This window comes from Sciurus carolinensis, chromosome 18, assembly GCF_902686445.1.
Source record: "Sciurus carolinensis chromosome 18, mSciCar1.2, whole genome shotgun sequence".
Lineage (NCBI taxonomy): Eukaryota > Metazoa > Chordata > Mammalia > Rodentia > Sciuridae > Sciurus > Sciurus carolinensis.
In genome coordinates, this window is record NC_062230.1 from 39,042,448 (window position 1) to 39,052,565 (window position 10,118).

The following is a 10,118-nucleotide window of genomic DNA, read 5'->3' on the forward strand; positions in this document are numbered from 1 at the left end:
TTACAATGCGTCCAAGTGAGGGAATACTCTGTCTACTAAAATCACATTCCTAAAGCCTTTACTAACATAGGAAGAAGAGTGGAAAATCAGAACCCAAAATTATGTGGATAAATTGTAGTCGACTTCTACAAAACTATATTCCCAGTATAGAACTTCAGTATTTTTTTTTTTTTTTTTTTTTTTGCAGTGCTAGGGATCAAACCCAGGGCCTGTGCTTGCAAGGCAAGCACTTTACCAACTGAGCTATCTCCCCAGCCCAGAACTTCAGTATTCCTTGATCAACAGGGGCACAGTTTAATTTCATTTTATGTTATGAGTTTGTTGTTTCAGGGTGTTAGTTTCCTCCTTCCCACCTCCCTCTCTCCCCACTTTCATTCTCTGATATCCTTTTTCTTTTCCTCTCCTCTCCAATCTTTCCATTTTGACATGGGCTCTTGCTGGTATTCCCATGCTAGCCCAGAATGCTCCTGGGCTCAAATAATCCTGCCTCAGCCTCCCAAGTGTTGGGACTACAGCCATGTGCCAGTGTCACCAGTTGAGTATTACCTTTCAAATACCAAAAATTATATTTTTAATGGCGAGAGTTTATAAACTTCTAAAGTAAGAATGTCCCATTTAAAAGTTAAGGTGGCTAAGCACAGTGCTCCATGCCTGTAGGCCAGTTACTCAGAAGGCTGAGGTTGGAGGATTGCAAGCTTAAGGCTAGCCTGACCAACTTACCAACCCCTGTCTAAAAATAAAAAAAATGGAAAGGACTGGGGATGTTGCTCAGTGGTGGAGCACCTGCCTAGCATATCCCAGAGCTTAGGTTTCACCCCCAGTACCACAATAAAAAAGTCAAGACAATATTCGTTCATTCGTTTTTGTTTTTGTTTCTCAACTAAAGATGATTATTGTTGTTGGTCCAGGAGCTGCGCCAGACTTGGAGATACCACGGGAGTAGGGTCTGCTTTTGGGCCTGGAGAGCTCAGAATCTATGGAAAGCCCTTGTGGAGGAGATAGACTAAGGCAAAGAAAAATCGAGCTGTGAGAACCGGAAGAGAAAGTCAGGAGGGTCTCACAGAGGAGCAGGTGCTATTTGACTTAGCTCTTGAAGGCGTGGGTTGCGGTTGCTACTCAGAGAGGAGAGCAGGGCTGTAAGTCTGCCCAGAGGGAGTAGTCAATGTGAGCTTATTTTCCTGATACCAAACAGCGCAGCAAGACCCACCCCTGAGGTCAAGCAGCCTTTCACAGGTTCCCGAACTCCCAGCTAAGCCCGCCTCTGAGGCCAGGCAGCCAATCATGAGGCTCCTAAGGGTTCCCACGCCTATGTGTTCCTGCACCCCTTGAAGCTCATGTCATGCACCAAATCAGGCCTCCGAGTCTCACCCCAGATGCTACTACTCACATTAGTCTAAGAGTTCACTCCGCGTTCGTTGGTCTGTCTCAAACTAATCCTGTGACCAGCCTTCATGTCTGACCATTATAGAGGACACATAGAGAAGGCGGAGGTAGACCCTCCATTCTGCACTCTAGAATCACATGAGATGTGTGTGTGTGTGTGTGTTTAATCCTTTGTTGGGGCCCTATCTCCAGAGATTCTGGTTGATTTGCACAGTAAAGGCTTCCTGGGTGATTGCAATATCCGAATGCACACGTAGTGTGATCTTCCAAACAGACCACCTAAAAAGGAAAAGCTTGGCTTGGGCGTCAAACCACTTCCGCATCACACTCAACTGGTGATGAGCAAAGCTGCTTGGGAACGAGATTCAGTCTTGATTCTCTCATCACACAGAAAATGCCCTCCTGCCCACCACTCTTCTTAGAGCCCCTTTCAAGTCCCTGTTCCTCAGACTGTAGATGAAAGGGTTCAGCACGGGCGTCACCACTGTGTACAGCACGGTAGCTGCAGTGTCTTTCTCAGCCGAGTGGGAGGAGGAAGGGTTGAAGTACACAGCAATGATGGTGCCATAGAAGAGGGAGACCACAGCCAGGTGGGAGCCACAGGTGGAGAGGGCTTTCCACCTGCCCCTGCTGGAGGGGACTCTGAGCACAGCACAGGTGATGTGGACATAGGAAGCCAGGATGCACACAAACGGGGTGACCATGATCAGGGCACCCTCGGTGAGAATCACCAGCTCATTGAGGTGTGTGTCTGAGCAGGAGAGTTTCAGGAGGGGAGTCACATCACAGAAGAAGTGGGGGATGGCATTGTCTGCACAAAAGGAGAGCCGGGCCATCAGCAGAGTGTGCAAGAGGACATTCAGGTTGGCGATGACCCAAGATCCAGCCACCAGCAGGGCACAGAGCTGATGGGTCATCTTTGTTGTGTAATGTAAGGGGTGGCATATGGCAACAAAGCGGTCATAGGCCATCACAGCCAGAAGGAAATTGTCCATGTCCACAAACATGAAAAGAAAATACATCTGTGTGAGACACCCAGAGAAGGAGATGGTCTGCGTCCCTAGGACATGATTGGCCAGCATCTTGGGGACAGTGGTGGAGGAGAAGCAGATGTCCACGAGGGACAGGTTGCTGAGGAAGAAGTACATGGGGGTGTGCAGGCGGGAGTCTGTGCTGATGGCCAGGATGATGAGCAGGTTTCCCAGGACGGTGACCAGGTACATGATCAGGAAGAGCAGGAAGAGGAGCTGCTGCTGCTGGGGCTGCCTGGAGAGTCCCAGGAGGAGGAACTCGGAGATGCCTGACTGATTTGTGCCTCTCATGGAGCTGGAAGCAGGGTCTGGAGACAAAGATGGATAAATTCCAAAGATTGGGACGCGATGGTTCAGATGAGGCAATTAAGTAGATTGCAGGACTGGGGCTGGGGCTCAGTGGTAGGGGGCTGGCCTAGTGAGGCACTGGGTTCAACTCAGCACCACATAAAAACAAATGAAATACAGGTCCATCAACAACCAACAAGGGTTAAAAGATTGCAGGAGGAGAGTGCATGAACTTAGGTACGGGTTAGGAGTTTGCTCCCTGTATTTTATACAGTGACCGCCCTCTTTGTGCCTCCATTCCTTCCTTAAAAATGAAATTGTTTCCTTATGAATCGGTGGACAGCATCTCTGGAAGGACACTGAGGAGTTGTGACTGTAGGTTTGTTGCGAACTATTTGTACTGTTCAAACTTTCTATCAATACCTTTTATTTGTAAGAAGTAAGTGAGATAAAATACCAGGGATACAGGAATGTTAATAGAGACTCCAGTACTTACAAGGAGTTCCAGAGAAGACATAAAGTGATTTTCATAGAGACTGTCATGCAGCAAGCATTTAGTATTGAGTATTAATGTCATCAATACCATTAGTGCCGTTGCCTTAGAGAAAAGAACTCCACTTTATCTTCTGTAATTTGAACATTCCTGACCCATCTGCTTAGAGGATTAGATCATGAGCAGTCAATATCTGCTCCCAGAGTGATAATGACAGTAATGCTGCTTCTTTCTGGGCTCACATTTACAGAGCACTTTACAGAGGTCTGAGTCAGGCTTTCATGGCTATTTCCACTGAGGTCCCTGAATATGACTTGTAAAGCTAAGTGGAAATGACCCAGAGGTATGGGCAGAAATAGCCCATATCTATTCCCCAGTCAGGATCTCAGAAAAAAAACAGACAGACATTGATTGTGATGGGTGATTCAAGGTACTGCCAATGATCTCAGGACTATTTTTATGGCTCCATTTTTTGAAGAAGCGGCCAAGTACAGTGGCACACACCTGGAATCCCAGTGACTCAGTACAGAGGCTGAGGCAGAGGATCACAATTTCAAGGCCAACCTCAACAGCTTAGCAAAACCCTGTCTTAAAATAAGAAATAAAGAGGACGGAGGTTGAGCTTAGTGGTAGAGCACACCTGGATTCAATCACCCCTGGTGAAAAAGGAAGGAAGAGAAGAAGGGAGGAAGGGAGAAAGGAGAGAGGGAGGGAGGAAAAGGGAAGGAAAGAAGGAACTGAGGAGTGTCCTGTGAGCTTCTCTGCTGGCAGGTAGTTGCTGATGAAGGCCCTCTGACCTGGCTCTTACCCAGAAGGAGTAGTAGTACACACACAGTCACCAGAAGTCCTGGACTGGCTTCGCTTTTTCAGACCTGGCCAGAAGTCACTGGTTTGAGGGAGGAGGACTTGTCTTTGGGTTTCGCAGGCTAAGTTTGCATGAACAAGCTGCTGGAGTGGCAGGACTCAGCCCCAGTGCCAGAAGGAGAGTCCCAGGGTAAGTGCTTTATAGGCGCCTCCGTGGCCACTAGGGTCACATTCCCTAAGAGCCTTGTTAGAGACTAGTGGAGAGTAATTGTCCCTTCACCTCTTGGGCTCTTTGTGGTCCAACACCATCAATAAAGACCTGTCGTCTGACTTATGTAACTCTGCTTCATGGTTGGCAACACTGAAAATGATGCAACCTTGCAGGAAGCCATTGGCAAAACCTTTCTGCTAAAGGAAACTCAGAATTCTGTACTGCATCTCTCACCCAGCTGGGATGGTGTCCTTACTGGGAAATGTACGTGAGGCTGTATAGAGCTTAAAAGAATTTCCTTTGTATTCTCACAGACCTGTACGCAACTTGCAGATCCATCATTATCAGTTGTTACATGACCTTGGGTGAGCTACCAATCTCTTCTTGTCACTACACAGGGGCCCCAGGGCGGCAGAAGGACCTCAACTTGGCCCAGACAGATTCTTGACTTACACCACCGAAAAGAACCTCAGAATGTGTCAAAGAGCAAGGCAAGAAAAGATGTATTCAAGGACAGCGAAGCAAAGGTACACACCCCAAAGGCAGGGTGCAGATGCCCTCGCCTCTCAGAGAAGAGAAGAGAAGAGAGTCCCGCCCCAGTGTGCAGCTCTCTGACTCGACTCAGGGCTTTCCTGGGGTGAAAAGTACAAGTTCCCAGGCAGCACTGAGAAAATCAGTCCCATGTCACTTACTTCAAATTTGGGGTTCAGGCTGTTTCTTCCTGGTTAAGCGGTCTAGCCATAAATCTGCACAGGCACACTGTGTAGGTCTTTGAATCTGGTTACATTTAAATTGATTATGTTTTTGTTCTGCTTGATCTGGTCCAAGCCCACCCTCAGGTTTTGTTCCTCTAACTGAAGAGCCAAGCATGGCCGGTCATGCTCATAGATCCCGGTTTCCCTCCAGCGAGGGTCTCCTCCTCTCCCTGAGAGCCCACCTATCTCATTCTTTTGGGGAAGGGTACTGGGAATTTAACCTAGGGGCAATTTACCACTGAGTCACATCCTGGTCTTTTTTATTTTTTATTTTGAGACAGGGTCTGACTCAGTTGCTTAGGGTCTCTAAGTTCAGGTGAAGCTGGCCTCAAACTTGCGATGCTCCTGTTTGAGCTTCCTGAGTTGCTCGGTCACAGGCATGCACCAACACACGTGACTTCCCCTATCTCATTTGCTATCACAAAATTTCACCACCTGTAGAGTGGAGAAATAATATTCACCTTATCGAGTTGTGATGACTCAATGAGATAATTTTTGTTAAACATCTTATAACTACCTCATCAGTGTGATGGTCTAGGGCCCACTCTACAAAATAGAAACTACAGGTATCAAATCATATTTGCAAACTTGACTCTCTGCTCAATACACATCATTTGGAAATAGTGCCACATACTTATCTTCATATGTCAAGTCATTTTTATAAGGGGTCATATGACAAGTCTTTTCTTCTATATCTTAAGTAGGGATAAATGAGAAATGGGAATCACTGTTGAGTCTATTTATAAGTTGGTAGAACATGGACTCCAGTGAAGAAATGAGAATTCTTGATCCCAGTGGGTATCAATCTTCACGACCTTTCCTCTACGGTTGTTTTGAAGGCAAGATCTGACTGTACGATGTCTGTAAAGCATTTGATCTTATGCACTGTAAAGTTTACTACTCTGGATTGGTAAATTAAAGAATCACTTGTAAAAACCACACACCTGCCATGATGCAGTGGCACATCCCTGTAATCCCAGCTACTCAGGAGGCTGAGGCAGGAAGATCACAAGTTCAGGACCAGCCTCAGCAACTTAATGAGGACCTAAGCAACTTAGCAAGACCCTGTCTCAAAATAAAAACTAAAAAGGACTGGAGATGTGGTTCAATGGTTAAGCACCCCTGGGTTCAATTCTCAGTACCAGAAAAACAAACAAAAAAACCCCACAGAAACTCTGAGTCAGAAGTGGCAGTCAAATCCTTTGAGTAATGTCTTCTGAAAACCATGTGTTCCTCTAACTAATATGTGGTGGCTCCCAATAACTCAAGATTGAAACCTCGGGTTTTAATGAGGTTTCATATCTTCATCAGACACATGCTATTAGACATCAAGTTCTGTCTATCCTGTCTCCAGAATTGGCCACAAAAGAAACAACCCATAAAGCTAATTATGAAAGATAGGGTGGGAAGTATACTCATTAATTTAGTAAAGGCATTATTTGCAAGTGATAGAAAACCAACTCATATCAGCCTTTTGGAGAAATGGAATTTATTGGTTGATATAATTGCAAAGTACAGTGTCTTCTTACAAAGTCTTTGTTTTCAGGCAGGGCTAAATTCAGGGACCCAAATAATGACATTAGGATCCTGTATCTCTCTACTTTGTTTTCTTCTGTTCTATTTCATTCTGTAGATTGTCTCTCTGTTTGGCAGCAAGATAGCTGCTCCAAACTCACATCCTCCTAGACTAGCATAGAACAGGGCACATAGAACTTCTCTCTACCAATGTCAACTTATTAACCTCACGTAAGGCTGGCTGCACGACCCTCTCTTCTTGGGTCATGCAACCAAACCTGAATCAACCATTTTGAAAGGGAGAGTGGAATATTCTGGTCCTTCTGGGTCATAAACCCAATCCTTTTTTTTTTTTTTTTTCTTTTTTTTGGCGGGGGGGGCTGCTGGGGATGAACCCAGGGCCTTGTGCTTACAAGGCAAGCACTCTACTGACTGAGCTATCTCCCCAGCCCCATAAACCCAATCCTTTATGCCACAATTTTTATTCATCTCTCTCCCGCCCCTGGTCCTGCACCATGGCTTTGCTCTGCCTGGCACTGCTGCTATGACGTGCGCCCTCACCACAGTCAATACATGATGAACTCCAAAACTGTGAGCCTTTTCTCCTTGTAAGTTGACTATCTCAGATATTTACTATAGAGATGGAAAGCTGATCAGCACACATTACACGTGAGAATCCAGTTCATTATCCCAGAACTAAAAGGACGAGGATAGGGCCTCCCCAGACAGGTCTGAAGAATGGAAGTGGGAAGGAATGCCCATGAACCCAAATTCAGAATCCACAGTCCACTAGCGTCCGTTGCCAGCAAGGCTGAGCGAATGGGTTGGAGAAGGAACTTAGCAGACAGACATAAGCTAGTAAGCTGTTTTAAGATTTTTTCGGGGGACTGGGAAAAAACCTATACCCAGGAGTGTCGCGGGCGAGCCTGGAGGAGCGGGGCGATCCTGAGCCGGCTCCCGGCTGTAGCGGTCTGGACTCGGGCGGCGTTGGCAATGGCGTCGCGCTCACAAGTGGACACCGCAGGACGCCTGGATGAGCACCCACCCTAAGTATTTAGAAATGATGGAATTAAACATGGAGATGCCACTCAAGTTTATATAGCTTTCTTGGTTTACCTGGATCTCATGGAGAATAAAAGTTGTAGGATTGCCTGAACTCCAGCTCTTCTGCCTGGTTGGTACTGAGATAGAAGGGGAAGGGTCACAGACCCGTGTTGCCGGCACCCATCTCTGCTTCTGTCAACCATCAAAGGATAAGGGACATCTTGAAGGCATCTCCAAAACTACGAGGTGATGCAGATCCGGATTTGCCAATTTCTTTCACTCTGGTCATGGTGGAATCTGATTCTACAACAGTCTATTATAAACTCAGTGAAGGGTTTATGCTGCCAGACCCTCAGAATATTCCCCTTAGAAGATGACATCTGCACTTTTCAAGTTTATTCATAAAAGATTGGATTTGAGACCCATCCACCTGCTTTATCTTTTATCTCAGAGATAGAGTTGATTTAAATGTTTCCATTCCATAAGTTTTCTTTCTCAAGAATAAAACTTTCCTAGGTAGAAGAATTTGTATTGCTTGAAACTATAGAGTTGTTGCTCTAGAACGCTTATTGGAGACAGTTTAGTTACAGTTGTGCTCAGATCTACTCTGTGCCTCTTCATCACCCACATTCATACGAGCCACTGCTGGCTCATTGAAACCACCACCTCTTCCCTTACTCTGCTCTCCCAGGGCCTTCTGGCCTCTGTAGCCAGCTAGGGCTGGTACTTCATGTACATTCTGACATGTGGAGAGTTTATTTCTGCCTGCTTTTCCATCTTTAGTAGAAAGTAAAAGATTTCTTTGAATAGGTTTGTTTTTCTGTTGCACTTACTGTTATTTCTCTCTTTGGTTGACTTTAAATCAGAAGAAAAATATGCTTGTCAAGAGTGTAAATTCCCATGTCAGGATTAATAGAGACCAGAGAAATACTACCTACGAGAGTGCTGGGCCCTCCTTTCCATCCCGTCACCGCCATCCTTATCATATCAGAGCTGGAATATTATGAGAGAGAGTGAGGGATAGTTGCAGTTTTAAAAATGTATTTGTTAATTAGACCCAGTTATTCCTCTTTTATTAATATCCTCCAATTGAGTTGTCCAAGTATGAAAAATAATATGCACAAAAATTGTCCAAATGGTATTGCTTGTATAACTCAAATTATCAAAGTTTAAGGAGGAGCACTATTTCTTTAAAGAGCTGTAGAGTAAATATTTTAGGCTTTGCAGGTCATTTTGTCTGTGTCATAACTTCTCAACACTAACGTTTGTAGCATGAAAACAGCAATAGATATTATGTGTCCAAATGGACATGGCTGTGTGCCAATAAAACTTTATTTTCAAATGTGGGGCTATCCTTTGTCATCCCCTGGTCAAGGTAAATAGTCAGTAAACAGATCTATGAAGGGTATATGTACTCATTAAATTTATGGATGAATATTATGAAAAACATAAGAAAATGTTAAAAACTTATAAGATTGAAAAGTATATGAATGAATGTGATCCTGGTTGCAAATAACACGCCAAAAGTACATAATAAAAAGTGGTCAAGGGCTGGGGAGATAGCTCAGTTGGTAGAGTGCTTGCCTTGCGAGCACAAGGCCCTGGGTTCAATCCCCAGTACTGCAAAAAAAAAATGGTCAAGTAGATGAAATCATTAACTGTGGTTACAGTAGGATGGCAGAGCAATAAATGGATAACTTTATCTTTCCTCAATATTTTAACTTTTATTTGTGTTACTTTGATAATAAAATATTTTAAAATAAAAATACTTAAAAAACACTATACCCAATGACAGCCCAATGTCAATGAATACCCTTAATACCCAGATCTTGGTTACTAAATACTATTCCTTGCAAAATGGTGTCATAGGGCCACCACTAGCTGCAAGGGAGCCTGGAAAAGCACATAGCTAGTTTGTGAGACTCCACGGGAGAGGCAGAGAAGGAAGGAGGGCTAGACTGAACACTGACTGAGCCAAACCAAAGCCTGACATCTGTAGTCTGCCTAACTGTAATCAGGAAATCATGTCAAAATGATCACGGCAAGGCTGTATGTCATTGGCACAGAGGAAATAATCTAAGACCTTCAAACTGAAAAGGAAAATGATATCCAATAGAACTCAACCTGGGAGTTGAAGAGTTAATAGCATTGGGTTTTGCACTGGGAAACAGCAATTAACAAAACAGATTTTTAAAAGATAAGAAAGGGGGAAGGGGGCTCAGTGGTAAAGCACCTGAATAGCAAGGTGGTGTAGTAAAGAGAGGGGTGCGTTCCAGCTCAGAGGTCATCGCTGCTGGCCTTTCCATTCCCTTCCACCCTGAGCTCCAGGCCTCCAGTTGAAGCCAGCATGTTGCTTCACCCAACCACAAACTGCACTAGCCCTCCTCTTAGGGATGGTAATTCTCTCCCCTATTCCAAGAGCCACCCTGCCTGTGTAGAGTGAGGCCCTCTGCCCTGCCCGCTGGGAGTGAGGCCCAGAGGCAACTGGTCTAAGATTTGGTCCTGGACCCAAACGCTCTGAGCGAGAAGCACATGCCCAGACTCCATAACCCCCTTCCCAGAGCCCAACTGGCCTGGTATGAGGAGGACACCTG

At 45.1% G+C, this 10,118-nt stretch overlaps 1 protein-coding gene and 1 pseudogene across 1 annotated transcript; one reads left to right on the plus strand and one right to left on the minus strand.

The window, feature by feature from the left end:
- Positions 1-1,766: 1,766 nt before the first annotated feature.
- LOC124970102 (olfactory receptor 1F1) lies at positions 1,767-2,705 on the minus strand. Its single transcript, XM_047533178.1, has one exon. It carries the CDS (start codon positions 2,703-2,705, stop codon positions 1,767-1,769), a length of 939 nt encoding a protein of 312 aa, XP_047389134.1.
- Positions 2,706-4,131: 1,426 nt separating this feature from the next.
- Positions 4,132-8,138, plus strand: LOC124969962 (tRNA-splicing endonuclease subunit Sen15-like; annotated as a pseudogene).
- Positions 8,139-10,118: the final 1,980 nt, after the last annotated feature.

Excerpts from the sequence above, each read along its gene's own strand:
- LOC124970102 (XM_047533178.1), bottom strand. The coding sequence starts at position 2,705 with ATGAGAGGCACAAATCAGTCAGGCATCTCCGAGTTCCTCCTCCTGGGA.